General features: G+C 38.7%; 1 protein-coding gene across 2 annotated transcripts; it reads left to right on the top strand.

The window, feature by feature from the left end:
• Positions 1-528: 528 nt before the first annotated feature.
• Positions 529-23,617, top strand: LOC128216951 (protein Tob1-like). Of its 2 annotated transcripts, none has more exons than XM_052923718.1 (2): positions 529-782; positions 17,049-23,617. In XM_052923718.1, the coding sequence occupies exon 2, from the start codon at positions 17,346-17,348 to the stop codon at positions 18,777-18,779; it is 1,434 nt and encodes a 477-aa protein (XP_052779678.1). In that variant the 5' UTR covers positions 529-782; positions 17,049-17,345; the 3' UTR covers positions 18,780-23,617. The 2 variants fall into 2 exon arrangements, with proteins under 2 accessions (XP_052779678.1, XP_052779669.1); XM_052923709.1 differs by lacking the exon at positions 529-782 and adding an exon at positions 5,938-6,097.
• Positions 23,618-27,773: the final 4,156 nt, after the last annotated feature.

The raw sequence follows: 27,773 nt of genomic DNA, 5'->3' as shown, positions 1-27,773 counted from the left end.
TCAAGAAATAACAACCATACTATATGTACGTCTAGTGTTTTGATTTCGGCCACAGTCCAAAGCCTATATATGTTTCTCGCCTATATTCTGAACTGCACTTGACTTGTGATGTTTGTTACGAAGTGTGTGCGACGGTGAATGGCTTAGTCTAACGTTTTGTTCTCAATGCTCATGCAAAAAAATAAGTTCACTAGCATGCATCATTATAATTCACTAACATAATAAACTGTTGTGAACCTATGTTCCAACGATTCAATGTATTACACATTTTCTCTTGCCTGAAACCACATGCAAACTAAACATAATTGATCAGCTGTACGAATAGAATAACTCTCATGCGTATAAAGACAACGTTTTATTTACAAATTAAATTGTTGTATTTCAACTCATTTATGGCGATGACATCATTCAAATCAATGCACATCACACGAATCCCCGAAGGCCTTTACATACAAATAATTGTAACGTCTTCCGTTTCGTATCATGGCTGATGTTAGCATACACATGTGGACGAGCCATCGTGTTGAAGTGAGCTTGTACAGTCTCGTTCATATCATGTCCCATGTTAAATCGCTCACAACTGTTACAGTTCGTGATTAGTACAAATTGACACAAGTTTGGGCAGAGATAATAAAACAAACGAGCAATTAAGACTCGTACCAAATTGTTTAAGGCTATATAGTAAAAGAAATTCAATTGTGCGCACGTTTGTACCAGGCAGAGACTTAAGGACATTTAACATTTGCAAATTCGACATAAAAATATCTTCGAGGATATTAGAGGTAAGGATTTTTTTTTGTTATTTTTGTAAGGTTTTAAAAGTAAATACAGATTTAGCTTCAACAATAACATTGACAACCTGAATTAGTTTAATACTATTGTAAACTCTATTGGATATTAAGCATGCGGATGTTGAGCGTGGATCAACACATCATGCCAAAAAAAAAAATGATATTTTTCCATGATTTCTTACAGTATTTGATTTCCAATCCATGATAGTTTTGCCTGGGTAGCACTCTGATTTTAGGCGGTATAAGTGCACTATGTAACGTGGAGTGTGCATATGTTAACGTCTACACGAGAACGCGTGCAGATATATATGCACTTAATGGCATCGGAACATATTGTCACTGTTATCATTTATCCTTCTCAAAATCGGTCACTGTTTCGTAAAAGGCTGATCCACTGTATGGACTGTTCGTGCATATTCACAATAAAGCGTCCCGATATGTCCAGAGATAACTTTCATTATTTTGGAGTAAGATATAGATACAATGGTACAGTGCAATATGTAAGTATATCATTGTTGATAAAAGTTCAGCTGGTTCAGAAGTTAAGGAAGAATTATTTTGATAACGAAACTCAAATATCTTGTTGTAATTGCGAAACGAATTGTTATATTACAAATAAATATGCGGAAATAGATGTCATATGTTGGTGCATATGACCCAGAGTCACACCACCATTTTAGAAGGAATGCATCAAAGCAGTTTATATCATAATCGCATAGTCATTTAATGAATATGTGTATATGATATTATGTTTGCTCATAACATCATGGTTTGAACATATTAAGTTATATATCCGAATACATTGATGTGACTAACATTTTGTTTTCTTGAAGATATACCATTTAATATTTTTCATTTAAAACGTATCAATGAGTGCCTTGTATCACTATGAAAATACAACAAAGAACCCAAATGATAATTAATATGAAGATCTGTAATACATCTAACATCACTGTAGGTTCTTTCAACGATTGACTATGGTTTAAGGTAATGTTGATGTATACTAAACCTTTATTTTTGTGGAAACTGTACTGAAATATATGGTTATAATCTACCCTTGTCCCCTCGAAATAAACCCAAAACGTGATTTTGGTCCGTGAGACAACCAATCATGTTTAGCCATAACGCCGTCACGTGCTATTTAAAGATAATTCACATTACGTTGTTATGTGTAATACATGTTGATTGACGGGTTTAAAGATAACTCAAGTTTTGCCAGTTACGTCGTTACGTACTCCCCATAAGGGTATAAAGATAACCACCGTAGGACAAGAATCGATTAAAAATTTGTAACCAGAAGGATGTGTGTTTTAATAACTTTTTTTTTCAAAATATCATACAAGTACATGTATAAATTCACTCTTAGATCTCACCCCCCCCCCCCCCCCCCCCTTGATGTGAGCCAACAGCGTAGTTAAAGTATTCAACATAGTTGTAAATTATTTTCCGTCAGGATTTGACTTTTTGGTACATGTCAGAAATAATTCTAGGTAGTTTGCATTGTAAACCGCATTTAAACAGTTTTAGCCACAAGTCATTTCTATTATTACATTGAAACCAATTCATATTATCAACCACTTTAACAGACAGTAGTTTATTATCATTTGCACTAATGACGTTAGTATGGATATTGCACCACAGAACAGTGTTTCATTGAAAGTGTTCGGGCAGCCATAATACAGATTCTTCTTAAAAGTTGGACAATGAAAATTAAACTTTCAATATATCGTATAATACCACTTTAAACAGTTCTTAATACGTATATCAGTAACTTTTCAAAACGAAAATACGTGAACAAAATATTATTATTCGGCAGTTGACTTTTCTATGTATCATGTCATCAACATATCTGGAACCATTTCGAAGAACTTTAGATCCACCCCATGTAGTCGAAATTAAGCCAGCATCCAGTGGGCCTCGATCGGTCAACAAACGGCCAATGATGTTTACATTCAGCTGGAAATTGGTCACTGGCCTTCAATAGAATAAGAACCGCAGCTTCCTCTGTAACGGATATTGGTCAATGATTGACACAGTGCATATATAGTCGCCTATATTGGTCAATGATTGACACAGTGAATATATAGTCGCCTATATTGGTCAATGATTGACACAGTGCATACAGTGAATATATAGTCGCCTATATTGGTCAATGATTGACACAGTGCATATATAGTCGCCTATATTGGTCAATGATTGACACAGTGCATATATAGTCGCCTATATTGGTCAATGATTGGCACAGTGAATATATAGTCGCCTATATTGGTCAATGATTGGCACAGTGAATATATAGTCGCCTATATTGGTCAATGATTGACACAGTGAGAATATAGTCGCCTATATTGGTCAATGATTGACACAACTTACATATATAGTCGCCTATATTGGTCAATGATTGACACAGTGCATATATAGTCGCCTATATTGGTCAATGATTGACAAAGTGCATATATAGTCGCCTATATTGGTCAATGATTGACACAGTGAATATATAGTCGCCTATATTGGTCAATGATTGACACAGTGAAAATATAGTCTCCTATATTGGTCAATGATTGGCACAGTGAATATATAGTCGCCTATATTGGTCAATGATTGGCACAGTGAATATATAGTCGCCTATATTGGTCAATGATTGGCACAGTGAATATATAGTCGCCTATATTGGTCAATGATTGACACAGTGAATATATAGTCGCCTATATTGGTCAATGATTGACACAGTGAATATATAGTCGCCTATATTGGTCAATGATTGACACAGTGAATATATAGTCGCCTATATTGGTCAATGATTGACACAGTGAATATATAGTCGCCTATATTGGTCAATGATTGGCACAGTGAATATATAGTCGCCTATATTGGTCAATGATTGGCACAGTGAATATATAGTCGCCTATATTGGTCAATGATTGACACAGTGAATATATAGTCGCCTATATTGGTCAATGATTGACACAGTGAGAATATAGTCGCCTATATTGGTCAATGATTGACACAGTGAGAATATAGTCGCCTATATTGGTCAATGATTGGCACAGTGAATATATAGTCGCCTATATTGGTCAATGATTGGCACAGTGAATATATAGTCGCCTATATTGGTCAATGATTGACACAGTGAGAATATAGTCGCCTATATTGGTCAATGATTGACACAGTGAATATATAGCAGTGAGAATATAGTCGCCGATAGTGAATATATAGTCGCCGATATTGGTCAATGATTGACACAGTGAGAATATAGTCGCCGATATTGGTCAATGATTGACACAGTGAGAATATAGTCGCCGATATAGGTCAATGATTGACACAGTGAGAATATAGTCGCCTATATTGGTCAATGATTGACACAGTGAATATACGAGTATAGTCGCCGAGCATGTTGGATCACAACGGTCTTACAACCGAGAAAGCCATGTTGTAAATCGAGATCACCTTATACCCGAGTTTGATTTGATTCATTTATTAGTGGTTACCATGTTTTTTGTTACAAAATATCCTTGCTTTAGTTGTCCGACAGGGATGTCTGATAATGTCCGTTACTGAGCCCTTATAAAACATTTGTATTTTATCTCGTGCGACTTGACGATGGCCTAGACTTCATCTGATTTGTAAGTATGCACTGCCAATACATACTTCTCTGTTTCTTCAAAGCGAATACATACCTAATTATTTATGTTTAACGTCAATCATTAGTACGAAAACCTATCTAGCTATCCTTAAAAAACAAACGAGACCCCGAAAATAACGAATATTAAATAAGTGACATCATCTGAATTAAGACGACACCAGAGACTACTTAGTCCAGATATGGCCATTCTCATTTGTTAGATAGATGTACACTGCAAAGTTAGAATAAACAAACTTGTGTTTAATTCTGTTGATCACGGAACTCTCACAAAATGCATCATGGTCAAATACCAAGAATGCTATTACAAATTATAACTAATGTTGTTTACACTTAATCCCAATATAGTAATTAGAAATAAAAACGCTCCGGCCAGATCGTTTGTCATAATCATATGAAATGTGTTTTTGATCGGGAAGCCCAAAACCATTTCATTAAACAAAGAAACGCTTTGGTATGGCCTAACTTGGACGACTGTGAATCAAACGTTACAGTAAAACCACAAAATGAGGACTCGATGAACGTTAACCATTGTTATATATAAAAAGTAAGATTTTTACCAAGTTCACAACAACACCGTAATCAGCAAATATTCACCTCGAGTTTTCTGGCCGTCGTCTTTCCTTCACCTAGCAATCACACGACGTCCTCTTATGGAAATCAGGATTCTCCCTCGACACTGAACTTGACCTGTATCGTGACTTCCCCTTGTCAACCGCCCGTTATGGCCTGCTAGGCCAGTCCCCTATGTTACATCCTGATTCGTTAATATATAAGTTCCTAAAGTAGGACAATAACATTGTTGAAATGTGGGATGCTCTACTGGGATGCTCTACGTATGTACATGTTCACAATATACGTGTAGTTTCGTTACTGGAAGAGGAATGTTTTGTAGTTGGTTATTGGTTATGAACTTTTGAAGGACGGTCATTTTGTAATGCTTAAACAAACGTTTTAGAACCTTTATTGTAGGAACATGTTATGAAACTATGGAATGTAGTCCTTTCTTCTATTTGTGTTTCACATGAATAGTATACATGTGTACGTTATCGGTATAGGTTCTTAACTTCTTAACTATCATAGGATTTCAACTTCTTATTTGTCAATACATTTCGCGTTTACTCTTCAAGTTTCGTACCGTAGCCTTCACAGGCGCTTCATAAATTCATGATAATTCATAATTATTATGTAAACTGTATGCATATGACGTACTCATTTAATAATTTATCCAATACTTATTTTTGACTGAATAAATTACTAAATATAAATGGTTCAAAACGAAATAGATTAAACGCGAATAAAATTCAAACAAAAGACTTTAATTAGACGGTTTCTAATCATTTGACCTCTTAAGTTGTTTTATGATTATTTTTTGAAAGATAAAAGTTAAACATATATGCAAGAGCACCTCTAGTATATCACTTTGTGGTTGATAATTTATACACCTTGATGTTCACTTGTTGTAATTACGTAAAGGAAAACAATTACGCTACGTTAAACGTTTAATCGTCCAATGGTTGATCAACTAGTTCCTCTATGTGCTGCGACCATGTCTTTATAAGTGATAGAAACGCATGATTCAGATTTGAACGTATGACCGTTATATGATAAGTGACGAGGAATATACATATGGGGATCAGTTTTACCTGTGACTAGCGGCATCATAATGGTACTTTTATAAAACTTATGTTATGTTTATACGTTTTTTTCTTGATTTTACCAATCAAAGTTCGTGTATCAAATTGACGATATTGCTTTTCATATTATTCACACTTATAATAGATGATTATAATTAAACTTTTACTATTAAACTACTAAAATATCCATAAATCATGGATATCCACTAATTGTCATAATGTATCTACTTTTGGAGATGTAGGATGGATCGGTCAGATATTTAATGTCATGTTTGACACCACATAATGTTCAAACTAGTGCATGAAAATTGATAATTGACACATTTTCAATATTATATTTGAAAATGAAATTATAGTGAATGCTTTGCCATTAGGTTTCACATTGATCTAACAGATGACATAGTTCATCATATATTTTGGCAGAAATACAAGAACTTCTATCAAACACGACATAAAGACAGACTCTATCAGTAAGATGGTCCCTTGTGCTGGATTTTCCTGATTTTCTTTCAGAATCCAAACACCGCTTGCTACACAAAGCGGGCAATATATTATTTAAGCTTACCAGCGGTTCCAACTTCATTGATTCGTCGATTTCCCTTCTCAGTCCATAAAGTGCGCCACATAAAACACCGCCCACGAAAAGCGACTGACGTCCTCTTTATCTAATAAATCTCCTATAGCCGTGGAATTGGCGACAATGCCTAGGACGAGCTAGTCTATTTCTGGAGCTGATTATTGTCAATAAAAGTCAGACTTTCCCAGTGTCTTTCTCTGCTTAGGGAATATGGGAGAAATTTGACCATGAATGTCAGAAAATCTATGGCCAAATATACTTATTTAGAAAACAAGCTTATTTGACGCGTTATTCGAGCTCATGATATTGCGGGTTTATTCTGTGTAAGGCGTAAGAGTGATTTCTTGTTCAATTATATTGGTTCAACACTATTATCTTCGCGAGATGTAGTTTGATAACGCGTAAAAAGGAAGTGATGTCTCCTTATTACAATAAATAATGGTGTGAGCATACAAAAGGGACTATTTCCAAGCGGTAACACATTTTGTATGCGGTATGTTGTCGCTGTTTTGTACGGTGCAAGTCTCTCATCTAGCGTCCAATAGGCCTTGAACTTGCAAGTCTCTCATCTAGCGTCCAATAGGCCTTGGTCATGCAAGTCGCTCATATAGCGTCCGATAGGCCTTGGCCATGCAAGTCTCTCATCTAGCGTCCGATAGGCCTTGAACTTGCAAGTCGCTCATCTAGCGTCCAATAGGCCTTGGTCATGCAAGTCGCTCATCTAGCGTCCGATAGGCCTTGGCCATGCAAGTCTCTCATCTAGCGTCCAATAGGCCTTGAACTTGCAAGTATCTCATCTAGCGTCCGATAGGCCTTGAACTTGCAAGTCGCTCATCTAGCGTCCGATAGGCCTTGGCCATGCATGTCTCTCATCTAGCGTCCGATAGGCCTTGAACTTGCAAGTCGCTCATCTAGCGTCCGATAGGCCTTGAACTTGCAAGTCGCTCATCTAGCGTCCGATAGGCCTTGGCCATGCAAGTCTCTCATCTAGCGTCCGATGTCTCTCATCTAGCGTCCGATAGGCCTTGGCCTTGCAAGTGTCTCATCTAGCGTCCGATAGGCCTTGGCCTTGCAAGTGTCTCATCTAGCGTCCGATAGGCCTTGGCCTTGCAAGTGTCTCATCTAGCGTCCGATAGGCCTTGGCCTTGCAAGTCTCTCATCTTGCGTCCGATAGACCTTGGCCTTGCAAGTCTCTCATCTTGCGTCCGATAGGCCTTGGCCTTGCAAGTCGCTCATCTAGCGTCCGATAGGCCTTGGCCTTGCAAGTCGCTCATCTAGCGTCCGATAGGCCTTGGCCATGCAAGTCGCTCATCTAGCGTCCGATAGGCCTTGGCCATGCAAGTCGCTCATCTAGCGTCCGATAGGCCTTGGCCATGCAAGTCGCTCATCTAGCGTCCGATAGGCCTTGGCCATGCAAGTCGCTCATCTAGCGTCCGATAGGCCTTGGCCATGCAAGTCGCTCATCTAGCGTCCGATAGGCCTTGGCCTTGCAAGTCGCTCATCTAGCGTCCGATAGGCCTTGGCCTTGCAAGTCGCTCATCTAGCGTCCGATAGGCCTTGGCCTTGCAAGTCGCTCATCTAGCGTCCGATTGGCATTGGCTTGCAAGTCGCTCATCTAGCGTCCGGTTGGCCTTAACCTTGTGCCTTTAGTTAGGCTCTTCTTCAGTATTGGGCTACTTGGCTTTGGCACTTGATATGTTAAAGTCTGTGCTAACTGTGCTCGTTGTCTTGTAATGCTATGTATCTCTCCTTGTGTATCTGTCAATGAATGTCTGTTGGATCTTGGATCAGGATCAGGTACTTCTGGCAAGGTCATCATTGCATTCATGGTTTTTATGGTTTGTTCCTGTTGTCTCCACTGTTTACTTTTCGACAAGAATATGTTTCAAGTATTTCCCTATCTAACGTGAAAGTGCATTTTTTAATGACACTTGAACCGTTTTCACCACAACGAAACAACAATTGCATGCATTTTGCAAACAGTTTAAGAATTCTGCAAAGCCATTCTTAGCTTCTGGATTTGCTGAGATTTTGAATGTTCGTAGAACAACTGGTTATTAATAAAATAAATCCGATGGAAATAATGGTTTAATTATGTGTTTCCAAGACTGTTAAACAAACAACACCCTTTTATTTTATTTGTCATGGTTAAAAAATATTACCCAGCTGAAAGTATAATTGTAAAATGTTAACAAAAAACGTACATTTAGATACTTTTAATAGACGTACTTTAGCCTTAGGTGTGCCATTTAAAGAAAGTCATATAAATACGATTGTTTTGTATGTATGCTTCAATAACCGTCCCTCATTTGATGCAAGATAAGCGCCTTGCGAAATGCATTTGACATTTACCATCGCTCGTTATGTTAAATATACCATTCAATACATCATTTCAATTAATAAGTAAAGGAAATGCTTCACTACTCGCGTCAGTGGGCTTCTTGTTACAGTTATTTCTTATCTTACTAAACAAAAAGGAATTGTTATTGAAGCTTAAAACTGATTTGTATTCCAAATTGCCTATCGAATATAAATGAAACCACTGAATGTGTGAAAGGCTGTAGGCACGACAAGAGTGATGTATTTTTTCATTTCTGTTCACAGGCAAAAAAATGGAATCAAAAGATATTTTGATTGACTTCATACTGTAGCCGATAAGTGCATGTCGTTACCTAAGAATAGGTAATGTAAACTGACGTTTTTAATGCATTTAGCCTAGCTCGTTCCGTAACAGTAACTGATAAACCTATTAGGCCTATATGTGAACTAGGATATATAGATATTGCTTTCAACTCGCAAGTTTATTGCAAGTATAGTTCAATAAATGAAATCTGATATAGGCTGTGTACGTTTTGACTGGTTGTAGTAAGTGAATTTAGGCAGGGTCTTTCAGTCAGCACATATCCATTTTCTGCGTAATTATCAATAATAGTATCTATTTCCCCTGGTTCCTCACCAATATTTATTTTAGATGATTCGGCTTGCTTTCGAATACACATTAACAATGCAATCATATGAACGTATTTAAACAAAGTGGTCTTTTATTTTGTACTATTATAAACCGCTATCACCATACGGCCCATTATGTACAACGCGTAACTACGACGCATTAATTCTTTAGACATGCATGTTAAAAAGAAGATCTGAAAATATCGTAAGTTTGTAGGCATGCGGCATGTGGTCTACAGGCTAAAAACTAAACAGATGGAAAGAGACGATCTTTTTTTGGACTTTCATCTTACTGTTTAGATGTAGTACGAGGAAAACAGGATTTGTAATCGTGTTTACACCGAACATTGTAGAATATGAATACCATTCTCTGCTTTGCTGTAATTCTTATGAACATCTAAGAAATAGATTATGCAAACCTGGCCCGCAATGATAAAATTAAAACGCTTCATGTCTGTTGAAAAAAAAAATGATACTTAAATATAATCAGTAAACAATCATAAGTTTTGAGTGATGAATCTTTAACTGCTTACATTGTACTTATTTATGGCCAAATATCATTTACTTAAACACGAAATCCTTCTTAAGAACTATTGTTTTCAATATTAATTAATCCTTTTCGGTAAATTAAAACAATCGCATTAATTGTGATACTGCTTATTTGCGAGTAAGAGCGGCGTTTAGCTGCTTCGTAGATTCAGATTGATCTATATTATCGTTATGTTATGTATGTTGCAAATATGCTCTTGTTCAACTTACTTTAAGTGCTGTATCTTGAGATAATATATATTACTGATTCAGATTTTTTTAAGTTGATGAAATTATGTGTACAATTATAATTATTGTTCATATTATCCTTATAGTATCACATATTTGTTTGTAGTTTTACGATACGCATAGGCCTTACGAGGAAACAAAAATGAGTGCGATAGTTAAACAATATATACTTTTTATAGTGGCAATTGAATCGTGTATGAATTAGTGCCATATTGTTGGTGATTTATCACGTATCATGATGGTGCACTTGAAAGTCAAGGCTTCAATTGGAACAATATATTGAAATTAAGGCAATAACAGTTAACGTTGGTGAAGGCAGTGGCCGCATGACAGGTCTCAAAATAATAAAAACAAGCGATGGAATGTGTTAGATATGACGAGGCATTTTTTGTTTTATACGCTATGTCCATTTTATCATTTCCGTCTGTGGAGAATTTGCAAAGTAAACCTTTTAACTTACAAGCCATTTATAATTCCCACTCTTCCATCAACTCCCACTCTTTGCTATGAGACAGAAACTACAGGATATCATGACAAAAACGGCAGTGAACATATTCCACAAAATCGGTTATTATTGGGCGGTATCATTGATCCATTTTACGTCAGTGGCAACAGATTTATTCGAAGCTGGATAGAAAATAACACGGCACGATTGCCAGTTGTTGCATCTTTATTACGCAAGCAGCAGCTTAGCCATTCGATTGCAGCTGTCTACCGTGTATATGTTGTTCGATCTACACTTAATTTTAGATCATACATCATCATCATCATCATCATCATCATCATCATCATCATCATCATCATCATCATCATCATCATCATCATCATCTTCATCATCATTATCGTCGTCGTCGTCGCCGTCGTCGTCGTCGCCACCACCACCACCACCACCACCACCATCATCATCATCATCATCATCATCATCATCATCATCATCATCATCATCGTCGTCGTCGTCATCATCATCATAATCATCATTATCATCATCATCATCATTTTATTATCACCCTATACTGATGCATCATTAGCTAATTAAAACTGTAAGCTCCTAGTTAATCGAAATGCATATCAAAGGTTAATTGTACCAATTAATAAATGTGATGAAACAGTGCCAGTCCTGTTTAATGCAAGTTGCAAGTTTTGTTTAATGATTGATGAGGTGATTACATATTCGATAGAAGTTATTGCCCTGTTAAGGTATAAAGTGCGCAACGTGTCCGGGTTTAAAGCTGCACTCTCACAGATTTAACGTTTTGACAACTTTTTTTTATTTTTCGTCTTGGAACGAAACCAGTTATATAAAACTGCTGACAAAAAATCAGACCGCAGATTTTTATATTTAAGTTCAAATATTGATGTTTTATGCTTTTTTCTTAAACCGTTAGTAACGGTTTAAGCCATAAAACATTAATTTTCGAACGGATATATGAAAATCTACGATCTGATTTTTTGTCAGCAGTCTTTCATCATTGGTTTGCAAATATTTACGCAAAATTATGCTCATTCCAAGACAGAAAATAAAAAAAAGTTGTAAAGACGGTAAATCTGTGAGAGTACAGCTTTAAGATTTACATCATGTTTTAAAGAAATAATTTGCTCGGGTCAAAGGGAAACAAGTCTAAAAATACAAAATAGTCCGGTTTAAGTATAAGCTTGTTATTATTTACAGATAAATACCCGGCTACACAAGCGGATCCAAGGGTTGGTGGGGGCAACCCTTAAATCGTCCAAGTTTATTTTTTATTTGAATATAGGAAAAAAAAGGACATATCATAGGCCCAAAATACACAAAGTTGGACTATATGTCGTTATTGCTTTCTTGGTGAGTTCTTACTTTAAACCAAATAATTTCGGTTTGAGAAAGGGGGCGAGAAAAAAAGGGTTTCGCCTCTAGGTTATACCCCCTCTTACGTCAATTTCTGGATCCGTTCCTGGTTTTGGGAATAAACTTGTCACAATTTACAGATTTATTCCCTGTTCAAAGTATAAGCTTCAGGTTTTACAGATAAAACCCAGGTCTGTGGTACAACAGTTGGTTTGTTGAACATTAGGTAGAAGGTTAGCAAGTTCTAAACCGAGAACGAAGTCAGAACTTTCTTTATTACATGCAAACACTGTGAGTTGATATTCACAATTCAAACAAGTTTTGCGAAATAAAACCGGTAAGCCGACTGTTGGAACATACGCAAAAGTCCATGCATTACGGAGGCGTGTTATAGTATGGTCGCATGTGAAGAAAAAACAACAGCAATTCACAATTCAGTTGAACAGCAATTCACAAGTCATTGTCAGATACTTGTCAATTTGCTCCATTACAGACGACTCTGAAATACTTGTTTGTGCATGTGTCTTTTTTGATTTCATAAACAAGGATTGGCATTATAGCAGTTTTATGAAGAATGTCCTTGTTTCGGGCCCGTTGAGGCATTTCTTGTACATGAACTCCAACCTAAATCTAAGTGTTCGGGTCGATCTTAGAAAGTAGGTCTATCCTGTAGTTGTTTTGGTTGTTAACTTCGTATTCTGCGACGTTAAAGCTACTTACAATCGAGAAAACACGACCATACATTGCAAATGTGTTTTAATTTTACTGAGGTTTTCTTTACTACTGATTACAACACAAATTGCAAATACAAAGTGACCAAGTGATATAGTCAGTGTCATGCTTTTGCTACTAAGCGTATACGATATAAATTGATTTAATTTGCATGTCAATAGCCACTCTAACTTAAAATTCAAGGTATTGGTTTAAAGGCGCACATAATAGGTTGATGCAAAAATATGTTTTTAATTTTAATCCATTTTCAGGTTTAACTCGTTTGACTTAAATTATAAAACAACGAAGAAGGCGAGTTAGGCAGAGATGAAACATATTGACTATTTGATTAATATCTACGTGGCCACAAAGAGAGTAGGAAACCCGGTCCCTTCGAGATGTCAGATATTCAAAAAAATTATTCGCTTTATCATGCCATATTGGCCGTATTGTTACATTTTGATGCATTTTGGCCCAATAAAATTACGGTACCGTTTGAAAGGGTATTGCTTATGCCTTTCATTATGACTCATAATATGTAACCTAAATAACCGAAATGGTAATTAATAAAGTTATCGCCAAAATTATATGGGGTCACCAGGCATAAGCAAACTTCACATAAATTCATATCGAATACTTTAAAGCTGCACTCTCATAGATTTACCGTTTTTCCAACTTTTTTATTTTTTGTCTTGAAATTAGAACATTTTTGCGTAAATATCTGCTAACCAGTGATGAAAGACTGCTGACAAAAGATCAGATCGCAGATCTTCATATTTCCAATCCAAATTTAATGTTTGATGGCTTAAACCGTTACTCGAGAGTGCAGCTTTGAAGCAACGGCAAGTACATTGAAATCAAAGACGAACCTTTATCATTGACAGACTCAGAATATGTAAATATGGATGAACCAGTTGTCTTGTATATGTTTAAACACATTTCTAAAGAAATAAATAGACCATTTGTCGTGGACAAACATGAGAGTATTGAATATTTCAAACATACATTACATTTGCAAATACTCGGCATGCATTCTTGGCAAAGGACGAAGTATATTCTCCAAGTAGCTGTCAATTGTACCACGAAACAAGAAAAACTAAATATGTTTCTAATGTTATGGTGTTCTGCTTTTGAAGATGTATGGGCTTTATTATGAAGAGATGTAATGAGGGTATGTGTTTTATGTAGCTATATCATATATATATATATATTCGTATTTATGACTTTAACGTGTATTATGAATCAGATATATGCGATTTATGTAAAATGAAGATACGGAAAGTAATACTCACGTTTCCTTTTGAATGCTTTGAACGGAATGCATTGTTATTGTTCACCGGCTCAGGATTGTTTACTTTGAACAGGAAACGTTTTTTGGGGGGCTTTATCTGCACGTGAATATTTGTGGAGAACTGTAAGAACATACGAAATGATTATTGGTTTGACGTACACAAAGGACACAGCTTGGTCCACTTTAAAGGATATATACAGAGATAGCAATCAACACTGATTTGCTGTGTTTTTTATAATGGTAAACTTTTCTGTTATATAAATTTATTTTAAAACACACCGTTTGATGTCTCTGTTCTTTAGTAAGGCCTGGCACATGCACTTTGTAAACTAAGTAGCCAATGTAAAATGTGACTCTATTATCATTATGTTTGTATGTATTTACATGTATTCAACAGCATTCAGTGGGCCAGTGTTCACAGTAAAGTATACTAGTATAATGTAACAAACTTTGAGTTATTTATTAGCAGCTTTTGCAGAGCTGTGAAAATGTTTCTTTTATGCCTTTAAGAAATTGTTAGTCATTGGCTATTTCACGTCTGTGGTCAAATAGCCAGATACGCGCGCACGCACGCACGCGCGCGCGCACACACACACACACATTTGTCTATACATTTGTGTTTTGATGAATATATAACACTTGTATTCGTAATAACAAATATTTGTGTTTGATCTATCATAGATACGTTTAGCTACGACTGTTTTCATCTCGGGGGGGGGGGGGGGGGGGGGGGGGGGGGGGGAGGCTAACGAATTGTTTGAACAGAAACCAAGAACTTAACGAAGGCAAACCTTGTCAAGCTGGTTACACTGTTGTGTAACAAGTTAAAGTAAGGAACGTATGTGTAGTTAAAGGGACTCGCTCTTGTTCTTGTAAATGCACTTTTTTGTATGACGAAATAAAGTGTGGCAAATCATTAAGAGTGTTATAACCAAGATACTGACGGCTTAAACAAATGTTGATAACTTGATATGTATATGCTCAAATATTGTCTCTAAAGTAAACGATTTTGATAGCGTAATTTAGACGATTTAGCAAAGGCTTAAAATTTTAGATATCCTTATGTTTCTGCATGCGTCCTTGATGGTGCGAGATTTTGTTGTGAATGTATTTTCTTCGGCAATTTCGGTATCGTAGAGTAAAGTAGTTATTCTATAAGTGTTTTCAGATGTATTACCGGAAAAAAATCAATTTTGTGCTCAAACATAAGCGAGTCTCTTTAAATAATAATTTTTTACCGTCAGTATAGGAACCCAACACAGTCTCAGGGTTTCTGGAACCAAATCGATAGATTCATAGTCAAAGTAAGACCCAATCAGCTGTTGAACGAACGATTGGTTGTCATTAAGGAACAGCTCGGAGGGACATTAACCGCATACTTCACAATAATTCACTGAGGCTTTACAACAAAAACAACATAATTGTTTCTTCTTTTGAGCCTATATATTTGGAAAAAAAAATGGTATCATCGTATGAGTGATAGTTGGTAACCATATTTTTGTTGCTGAATAGATATGTCCAAGATGTCGTGGGTTCGAATTCACAGCGGGAATCTTTATCGCCTCTGAAAAAACAAAGTTCAACACCAATAATTTTATTAGTTTTTACCCAGGAAGCGGACTGTGCGTTATTCTATGAGCTATGTATATGTGAGCGTTCATCAAAATTAATAATCATCGCTTAAAAAAGGAATAGTTCTTGTAGTTAAAACGTTTGAGCAAACCCGTGTGCTTAAAGTGATTTAGAAACAGAAAAAAAGATATGACATCTATGATAATCGCGAGGATCATTGGCAGACCGCAAAATGAATGATACATTATCATATCTGCAACACTTTGTAAGTTACAAAACAGTGTTAGGAAATAACGTGCTCTCTGTGAAAACAGGAATATTTCCTAGTTAAAAGTACAACATCTAGCAATGTGACTATGAAATCATATATGTATGTTTATTAACAACATTCTCACAAAAACACACACCCAAAACACACTGTTTTCCGAGAAATACTATGCTCTTTGTGGAATCAGGGAGTCTGTTTTCCCTGTCAGAGAGCATATAATATTCATGATTTAACAACCTTGTCACACCAATGGTAATAAGCTGACAGGAAAATAATCCGGACTAATATTACACGGAAGCCATATGATTAGCGAATCTAGTGTCTGGCAGTAATTCCATAACGGTTTGCCTATCAGTAATATGTCGCTATATTTTAGAATCTCCCAGTTGCTGTAATCTATTGTGAACTGTGTCAGCTTGTCACTTATAATATACGTACGTGTAAAGTTTGCATGAACAATTAACGGGGCACACCATAGTTAAATGCTATCAAAATTGTTTAATTTTAATGCACTATTATGTTTTATTCATGTCAAAACAAAAACATGATCATGATTTGTGTACAGATGAAAAATAGTAGCCTTTATAATTTGTTATTTTCAATTAAAAGCTACGTGGCTATAAATTCCCCCAGTTAAAACAGTGCAAAATTGGTGCTACATTTTCATCTATAGACAAATCATAATTGTTTTTATCAAAGATGTCAATTGAGTTAAACAAAGTAAAATAAATGCATTAGAATTAAAACAAACCGTTTATGCCTCAACCTATATTTTGCCGTTTCTTATAACACGTTATGCTACAAGTTTTAATTCCATTCAAACATAAAGGGAAGGTTTTCGCAATAAGAAAATTAGTTTAAGGTTTATTGTTTATCTTTGGCATTTTATAATCTTGTAACATTCTTCTAAACGGGATTTATAACGTGAATAAACTGCAGTAATGCCCATTCCTTCGAGACCTCACAAGCTTATTATTGTTTTTCTCTCAAAAACTATTTCTTCCTCATTTCAGACTGAAGGCGACTTTCATAGGAAATCTCTACAAGGACAAGTTCTAACGTCATTGCGCCTATAAATAGCCGTTATTGCGCGCGTACATACGAGGGAGGGGAAATAGTACAAGCACCTGACACCAGAATCGATTCTCTACAGATGTAGAAAACAACAGTGAATCTCGTAATAGACGAGCGATATAACGTAGGAAACTATAGGCCAATATCAGTTTGTGAACGTCATCGTTCTGGATAGGAGTGTTATATCGGATAATACTGACAATAGAGAAACATTGGTAATTCAAACTTGGAGGAAAATGCATGTTGAAGTGAATATCGCGTTGAATTTTGTGATTTCTTACTTGTACAATAAACTGCCCCGTCGCAGAGTGGATTTGTTCGGAGTTGAACTAGAGAAGGGGCTAAATAAAAAGTTTGAGGGCCACTGGTACCCAAAGCAGCCTGTGAAGGGTTCCGGGTTTCGTTGTGTAAAGGTTAGCGGTGATGAAATAGACCCGGTGATTGGCGCAGCGGCTTGCAGTGTAGGACTGGACATGGAGGAAATGAAAGAGTACATTCCCGGTGATCTCACCCTCTGGATTGACCCAAATGAGGTCTCGTACAGAATAGGGGAAAAGGGACAAATTAAAATATTGTACAGTGATAAGAGCAATGAGGAAAATAACGAGTGTGAAGATAGTGAAGTGCAGGCTACAAATATCAGAGGGTTTAACCCCGAAGCTCAGAGCTTTAACCCCGACGCTCAGTCGTTCGAGCCCATTGATAGATTGTCAACCTCACTTGGGAGCTTGAACTTGTCTCCACGGTCCGGCGGTCTCTCCCCGCTCTCCCCGGTATCCTCGGTGTCTTGGGGTGGCAGCCAATCCACGTCCCCATCCGGGGCCGCCATGTTCCCTTCGTCTGTGTGCAATGATACATTATCAGCTCCTTCTGCTACGCCAAAACGCCAACATATACCCATGTTTACTACGGCATCATTTGCGCAGACCAAATTTGGGTCTACAAAGCTGAAATCGAATGCGAAGCGGCCTACGCGTCTCTCCCCTACCGAGTTCGGAAACTTCTTCCATCAGAAGGTTGTTCCAAGCAACCTGCAATACCCAGGACTCACAACCCCTCCACGCTCACGGTCTCTATCACCACGGGACCCCCGCGTGGAGTTCATCATTGACCAAAAACAACGGTTCATCCAGAACCAGCATCAGCAGCAGCTGCAACAACAGTTCCAGCAGCAACAACAACAACTGCTACAACAGCAGCAACTCAGTTTTCATCTTCAGCAACAACAACAGTTGCTTTTTCAGCAGCAGCAGCAGCAGCAGCAACAACATAATCGTCTAAACATTCCGGGTGAGCCCCAGTTCCTGAGTTACAATGGACAGTCACCTCAGCATGTGTCAGGTACTCTCCACGACATGTTCTCCGGCCCCTCACCCCTTCAGTCGCCCGGGCAGGTGCCGGTTGGTAATGGGTTTTCGCCAGTTTCGCCCAGCCAATCCCCGATGTTTCCATCTATGGGCAGTCCACAGTCGTCCAGTCCTCCGACTGGGACACAGACTAACAACAATAACAACATAAACAACAACAACAATAACAACATGCCGTCGACGCTTGGTTCTCCAGTTCAGATTTCGCCCGAGAACCAGCTTGCCCTATTTGATGGTCTTGGGTTGAACACCGGAGGATTCTCACCCTCGAGCCAGTACCATCACCTTCTCCTGGCCAATTAGACTTGTTACAGTGCCAGCCACCGTACCATCACCTGGAATTGTTACAGTGCCAGCCAAACGCTGCCGTACCAGGGTGTATGTACAGTGCCAGCCAAACGCTGCCGTACCAGGGTATATGTACAGTGCCAGCCAAACACTGCCGTACCGGGGTGTACAGTGCTTACATGTACATTCGATGGGTAACTGTTGAATCATGTTACGGTAACCGGTCACTGATTTCCCTCTGAGGATTAAAGAAATGGTGTTTTAGGAAATACCATTTTCTTTAATATTTTTTTCGCGTAACGTGACATATGACATATCAGTTCATTTAATATACTATTGGCCATGTATTTTTGATCATTGTTAACCCTCGGGGTGAACAATCGACTGGTGTGAAATGAAATATTTCTCAAAATTATTTACAAATGGCCTAAAGATATTATTTTGAGAATAAGATTGTTAAATTAAATTATGTTTGTCTGTTATCGCCATATGGCTGGAAGCACAGTATTATCAACGAATGATTTGCTGAAGTCCTGGCCACTGGCATCTGTTTATTTTGAATTTTTGAAATAATTGTTTATGATATTTAAACTCAACAATGTAAATATGAACTCTTAAAGAAATAACATTTCCATTTGCACTGTAAGTTATTTTTTTGGTTAATCTGGAACCTATGCTTTGTTTAATATAAACCTTGTGATGGATACATTCTGCACGTACAATGCATTTATCACGCACGTGTTAACAGTCGTTCAGGGTTAGGCTTTGCCAGAGTCGGGGGCGGGTGAATCTGTTTTACATAAATTCATTGCAGTACCTTTCATTCCAATTCATACTCATGTTTTTAATATTTCATAGCTATAGGCTTTGTATCAATGCTTACTTTGTATAGGTTTCTGTACATTTTATTATTGTGCGTGTAAAATCATTCACATTGGTATGATTTATCATTTTTACTGTAGGAGTTTAGTAGTAATAGTTTTTGGCACATCAACAGCTGCTGTCAGTCTTAATTAAAACATTGATTTTGGGTTTCCTTTCCATAATCATGTTTGATATATAGCTTTGATTACAATATGGTACAGGTGATATAGAGGAAGATATATACTGTATATCGACACATGTAAAGCGTTTTGATATTTTGAACCGGAATAGGACTTTAGATTAAGATGATTTCCTTTACTTTTGCTATGACTTCTAACTTCACATGTTATCGTAGTCAATGTCACTGCAATAGTGTGTTGTATAAGATTACCTTGAGTTTGAAGATTGTCACATCACTTTCATATCTATAACAACAGTTACTCGATATATTAGGATGGAAATCGTACATTTAAAGAACTTGGTTCTATGTTCTATGTATTTTAAGTATCTCCTGTCAGAATCATGTTTGATGAAGAAATCAATCGGCGTAGTCGTTAAAACAGCAGAAGTCATGAAAACACTACATTAGCTTGTGCCTCTTAACCGCTCATGAAAAATGCATCTGTCTGATTTCGGCCCAGTGAAGGTGTTACAGGGGAATTCTGGAAAGTTAGGTAAGCCAATAAATAGCTGCACGCGTACAATCAATTATTTAAAGACTCCTTCGTGTAAATACCTGTGTCGAAGCAAATCACAACTTGAAGAATAACGTGAAATCTGATAAATGTAGAAATTTTTGACAGCAGAACACAAACTGTGACAGAGTCCACGAGTGCATTGGAAGTTTAAGGAGAAGGAACATATAGCTACTACCAGGACATGTAGCTAAAAATCTAAAGCTTTTGACATAGACATTAAGCATTATTTAGTTCAATGTACACATGTATATTCGTATGCTACTTTACATTTAGCATATTTATAATCTCACGTTTATTATAATGTACATATATACCTCATATTTAGATCATTCAATAATATTTTGTAGAATCGTATGTCATAAATTTGTTAAAATGTGGGTGATGGTGAAATATTTATTATATTTATATACGTTTATACTTCTATGTGTTGTGGAGAAATGTACAGCTTGTAGGATAGAGTATTTATTATTTTTTCATTTCGTTGTTGTTATATATTTATTGGTAGACTATGTTCATGCTGTATACAGGTACAGATGTCACATGTTAGTACACATAATGATGGACATTACTTTGATTGATGCAATAACCAATTAGTTTCTCATTTTTAACTATAAGAGATAAAATAGAGCATATCAGCACGATCTTGAATGTATTTTAAGATAAATCTTCTATAATTGTTTTATGCTGACGTCATCGTCGCTATATTATTTTGATTATTCTTAAGAAAATACTCTGAGAAAAAAGACAAGCGAAACTTCGTAATGCACAATTATCAATTCTCAGTCGTAACTTGTCGGCTATTTGGTGTGTCTCGGGCGACCAATCAAACGTCCGGATTTCACCCCAGTAATTGTTCATTAGTACGAATGTTCTGCTGTCTGTTTGTCCATGGTATTCCGACGTGCTGACCAGTGATATAGACACTTAAATTTGATGACACAAGTGCGTACATGCATGCTTATATAAGATTGTGTTTTTACTGGAATGTCTTTCATTTCTGTTGAAGGGAGTTTTTTTTACTGATAACATTCAAATGATCGTCGAATTAAGTGATAATATTAATAATGTAGACTCAAACTATCAGTTTTCAGTTGTATTCGATGTTGTACAATATATTTGATACTTATTGTGTATATATGATGTGTGGTTCTGGTACCTTTCCATTGCTGGCTTGAGTGAGAAGTTTATTAGTTCTTACTAGCACTGTAATTTCTGAGAATTTGTCAAGTTTTTGAGTATGTAACCATGATATCTGGAAAACGAAGATCATTTTGTAATTTAACATTCCGTTGATTCGATGTTATGTGCTGGTAACATCTGTTTTAAATAGAAACTTGTAGAAATGTCAAGGCTTATTGATCTGGCATTTATTCTGTACTAGGGGTTGTCTTTTGACTGCAGTAAATAACATAATGCCATGGACGTGACGCCAGTAAACCTAAATCCTAACATGGGTTGTATTTGATTGTAAAGATGTTCTGTTTCACAGCATGTCACATGATTTGTAATATGTACAAGCCGTTCATTAGAGATTGACGCTACAGCAGTTAATGCCAGGCGCTGTTATCTCGGCATTTTTTTTATTTACAGAAGTTATACTTCGCTAGTTGTTCAATACATTCTGAGTTCAAAGTTTCCCCTATTTTTCTCAGTTTCTCACGTTTTTTTGTCCGTCAACAATTTGCTATTTAAAAAGAATATTGCCGAGTGTTTACATTGTGCGTCTCATTTTTAATTTCTTTCTCCTGTTTCTCTCGTAATTATCTAATATTTCGTAGGAAATGAGACACTTTAAGGCCTCTGCCTTCATGATTTTGAAGTAATAACATCTAACCATCCTTTATTCCGCTTTTAGATTCACTTGAACAACTGTCTCCTCGATTCTAAATACGGCTCCTCCAGTCGACTATCACTAAAAGGCTATTGATTTGTTATTTTGAAGACTTTTATATCTTGGGAAAATGCAATGTTTTCCTTTTCATGTTATTTATTTGTGACACAATGAACTGTTTCTAATGCTTTTAAGTCTCCACATTCAATTCGATCATTTCATATCTGAAAAAAAGTATTCAGTGAATAGAGAGCTTATTTTTGTTCAAAGTTGCCCAAACTTGCTAAACCATGGCTTACTCAGCTTTTTTTGAAAGACGTTCTTATAACCGACCTCTCTGCTCAGTGATGTCACAATCGGGTGAAGAGATAAGTGTATGTTTCACATACTGTAGAACAATGCTTGTTGTAATTTTCTTCTTTATTAGTCAATATTTTTCGATGAAATTCGGAGGAAAATGTATTTTAAGATCTCGCAATTGAGTCGGCAGATTCAATATTTTCTTTTGAAACTAAGATTTCCAAGTTAGAAGCTTGGTTTCATAGGATTTGTTTTCCATGTGAAGTCAACATTTCAGAGAATTGATTTGTTTTCAATAAAAATGTAAATTACTTCTTGCCTAACTGAAATAACATTAACGTAAATTAAATTAATTTTGGTGGGTGAGGTTTGAAGAAATCTTAATTTTGCAGTTTTGGATAGACTCTCAATGGGAAACTCGCTGTCAAAATAGCTTATTGGGCGTAAAAAACATTTCCAATGAACTGTATCAAAGAAATTGCCACATGGAGCGAGATCGTAGCAACTCGTGGTACTATTGAATACTATTTTTCATGATTTGAATTGTTCGAAGAGCCACCTGTGTCCAACAGTATTGATAGAACGAAAGTACAAAGTCGCGCTCCTGTAACATGGCAAATTTTGCTAACTAAGCGTCTTTTATCGCCTACGTACGAAATTATAAATAATTGGAAATATTGATCGCCTTGGTAACGTCAGTCGTCAACAGCTTGTCGGATTTTATGGAAAGAAATGTCACCACATTTATAGAAGGAATTAAATTAAACAGGAGAATATTTCATGCTTGAAGCGAGAATAATAAAGAGGAATGTTTTTTTTTTGCTGGAACATCTTGTCATCTTGTTCCAAATGAAAGAAATATTGTGATAAATAAATACAAATTTAGATTTTCTTTGCTGGTTCTTAGTTGTTGTTTGTTTCAGCTATAATTTAAGGGTCAATATTATTCCAGATGGTAATAAGTGTATATTTACAAACATCTCCTGATGTGTATGGTGTCTCAATTGAGTTGTTGAATATTGTTACACAGTCGACATATGTTATGAAGTACTATTGTTATCAGACAAGTATATATTTAATACACAGATACGAGTAGTATATAATTCTGTTATTGTTTATTATTGAAAATATTTCTAAGTTTGTAATAAAATTTAATTTTGTTAGAATTGATGTGTTAGTATTTATTATTAATGAAATGACAAATATTTAGACTGCATGCTATAGCTTGTATAGTGTGTGGTATATATAGTATTCGCTATACAAACAAACGGGTTTGGTTACAAATGGCTTTGTTACACGTCCAAAACCGAGTGGAAGAACAGCGGCTTAAGAAAACCGAGAAAGGGGGAGGGGGGGGGGGGGGGTCACAGACTTCACGATAAGCCAAGGGTTCTGAACCAATGCCCACGACTAGACACGGGTTGCTGAACCAATGTCCACGACTAGCCACGGGTTGCTGAACCAATATCCACAACTAGCCACGGGAAGCTGAACCAATGCCCACGACTAGCCACGGGTTATTGAACCAATGCCCACGACTAGACACGGGTTACTGAACTAATGTTTACGACTTGCCACGGGTAACTGAACCAATGCCCACGACTAGCCACGGGTTGCTGAAACAATGTCCACGACTAGCCACGGGTTACTGAAGCACGGGTTATTGAACCAATGCGCACGACTAGCCACTGGTTAATGAACCAATGCCCACAACTAGCCACGGGTTGTTGAACCAATGCTCACGACTGGCCACGGGTTACTGAACCACGGGTTATTGAACCAATGCCCACGACTAGCCACTGTTAATGAACCAATGCCCACAACTAGCCACGGGTTGTTGAACCAATGCTCACGACTGGCCACGAGTTACTGAAACAATGCTACGATAAGCAACGGGTTACTGAACCAATGTCCACGACTAACCAAGGGTTACTGAACCAATGCCCACGACTAGCAACTGGTTACTGAACCAATGCCCACGACTAGCCACGGGTTACTGAACCTATGTCAATGACTAGCCACGCGTTACTGAACCAATGCCCACGACTAGCCACTGGTTACTGAACCAATGTTCACGACTAGCCACGGGTTACTGAACCAATGTCCACGACTAGCCACTGGTTACTGAACCAATGCCCACGACTAGCCACTGGTTACTGAACCAATGCCCACGACTAGCCACGGGTTACTGAACCAATGTCAATGACTAGCCACGCGTTACTGAACCAATGCCCACGACTAGCCACTGGTTACTGAACCAATGTTCACGACTAGCCACGGGTTACTGAACCAATGCCCACGACTAGCCACTGGTTACTGAACCAATGTCCACGACTAGCCACTGGTTACAGAACAAATGCCCACGACTAGCCACTGGTTACTGAAACAATGTCCAAGACTAGCCAATGCTTACTGAACCAATGCCCACGACTAGCCACTGGTTACTGAACCAATGCCCACGACTAGCCACGGGTTACTGAACCAATGTCCACGACTAGCCACGGGTTACTGAACCAATGCCCACGACTAGCCACTGGTTCCTGAACCAATGTCCACGACTAGCCAAGGGTTTCTGAACCAATGCCCTCGACTAGCCACGGGTTACTGAACCAATGCCCACGACTAGCCACGGGTTACTGAACCAATGCCCACGACTAGCCAAGGGTTACTGAACCAATGCCCACGACTAGCCACTGGTTACTGAACCAATGCCCACAACAAGCCACGGGTTACAGAACCAATGCCCACAACTAGCCACTGGTTACTGAACCAATGCCCACGATTAGCCACGTGTTACTGAACCAATGCCACGATAAGCCACGGGTTACTGAACCAATGCGCATGACTGGCCTAGGATTACTGAACCAATGCCCACAGCTAGCCACGGGTTACTGAACCAATGCCACGATAAGCCACGGGTTACTGAACCAATGCCCACGACTAGCCACGGGTTACTGAACCAATGCACACGACTAGCCACGGGTTGTTGAACCAATGCCTACAACTAGCCACGGGTTGGTGAACCAATGCTCACGACTGGCCACGGGTTACTGAAACAATGCTAGGATAAGCAACGGGTTACTGAATCAATGCCCACGACTAGCCAGAGTTAATGAACCAAAGCCCATGACTAGCCACTGGTTACTGAACCAATGTCGACGACTAGCCACGGGTTACTGAACCAATGTCCACGACTAGACACGGGTTACTGAACCACGGGTTATTGAACCAATGCCCACGACTAGCCACGCGTTACTGAACCAATGCCCACGACTAGCCACGGGTTACTGAACCAATGCCCACGACTAGCCACGGGTTACTGAACCAATGTCCACGACTAGCCACGGGTTATTGAACCAATGCCCTCGACTAGCCACGGGTTACTGAACCAATGCCCACGACTAGCCACGGGTTAAAGAACCATGCCCACGACTAGCCACGGGTTACTGAACCAATGCCCTCGACTAGCCACGGGTTACTGAACCAATGCCCTCGACTAGCCACGGGTTACTGAACCAATGCCCACGACTAGCCACGGGTTACTGAACCAATGCCCACAACAAGCCACGGGTTACAGAACCAATGCCCACAACTAGCCACTGGTTACTGAACCAATGCCCACGACTAGCCACTGGTTAGTGAACCAATGCTACGATAAGCCACGGGTTACTGAACCAATGCGCACGACTGGCCTAGGATTACTGAACCAATGCCCACAGCTAGCCACGGGTTACTGAACCAATGCCACGATAAGCCACGGGTTACTGAACCAATGCCCACGACTAGCCACGGGTTACTGAACCAATGCCCACGACTAGCCACGGGTTGTTGAACCAATGCCTGCAACTAGCCACGGGTTGGTGAACCAATGCTCACGACTGGCCACGGGTTACTGAAACAATGCTAGGATAAGCAACGGGTTACTGAATCAATGCCCACGACTAGCCAGAGTTACTGAACCAAAGCCCATGACTAGCCACGGGCTTACTGAACCAATGTCGACGACTAGCCACGGGTTACTAAACCAATGTCCACGACTAGCCACGGATTATTGAACCAATGCCAAAGACAAGACACGGATAATTGAACCAATGCCTATGACTAGCCACGGGTTACTGAACCAATGCCCACGACTAGACAAGGGTTACTGAACCACGGGTTATTGAACCAATGCCCACGACTAGCCACGCGTTACTGAACCAATGCCCACGACTAGCAACTGGTTACTGAACCAATGCCCACGACTAGCAACTGGTTACTGAACCAATGCCCACGACTAGCCACTGGTTACTGAACCAATGCCCACGACTAGCCACGGGTTACTGAACCAATGTCCACGACTAGCCACGGGTTACTGAACCAATGCCCACGACTAGCCACTGGTTACTGAACCAATGTCCACGACTAGCCAAGGGTTTCTGAACCAATGCCCTCGACTAGCCACGGGTTACTGAACCAATGCCCACGACTAGCCACGGGTTAAAGAACCATGCCCACGACTAGCCAACGGTAACTGAACCAATGCCCACGACTAGCCACGGGTTACTGAACCAATGCCCACAACAAGCCACGGGTTACAGAACCAATGCCCACAACTAGCCACGGGTACTGAACCAATGCCCACGACTAGCCACTGGTTACTGAACCAATGCTACGATAAGCCACGGGTTACTGAACCAATGCGCACGACTGGCCTAGGATTACTGAACCAATGCCCACAGCTAGCCACGGGTTAATGAACCAATGCCACGATAAGCCACGGGTTACTGAACCAATGCCCACGACTAGCCACGGGTTACTGAACCAATGCCCACGACTAGCCACGGGTTGTTGAACCAATGCCTGCAACTAGCCACGGGTTGGTGAACCAATGCTCACGACTGGCCACGGGTTACTGAAACAATGCTAGGATAAGCAACGGGTTACTGAATCAATGCCCACGACTAGCCAGAGTTACTGAACCAAAGCCCATGACTAGCCACGGGCTTACTGAACCAATGTCGACGACTAGCCACGGGTTACTAAACCAATGTCCACGACTAGCCACGGATTATTGAACCAATGCCAAAGATAAGACACGGATAATTGAACCAATGCCTATGACTAGCCACGGGTTACTGAACCAATGCCCACGACTAGACACGGGTTACTGAACCACGGGTTATTGAACCAATGCCCACGACTAGCCACGCGTTACTGAACCAATGCCCACGACTAGCCACGGGTTACTGAACCAATGCCCACGCCAAGCCACGTGTTACTGAACCAATGCACACAACTAGCCACGGGTTGCTGAACCAATGCCCACAACTAGCC

This window comes from Mya arenaria, chromosome 2, assembly GCF_026914265.1.
Source record: "Mya arenaria isolate MELC-2E11 chromosome 2, ASM2691426v1".
Classification (NCBI taxonomy): domain Eukaryota; kingdom Metazoa; phylum Mollusca; class Bivalvia; order Myida; family Myidae; genus Mya; species Mya arenaria.
This window is presented reverse-complemented; position numbering and strand designations above follow the sequence as displayed.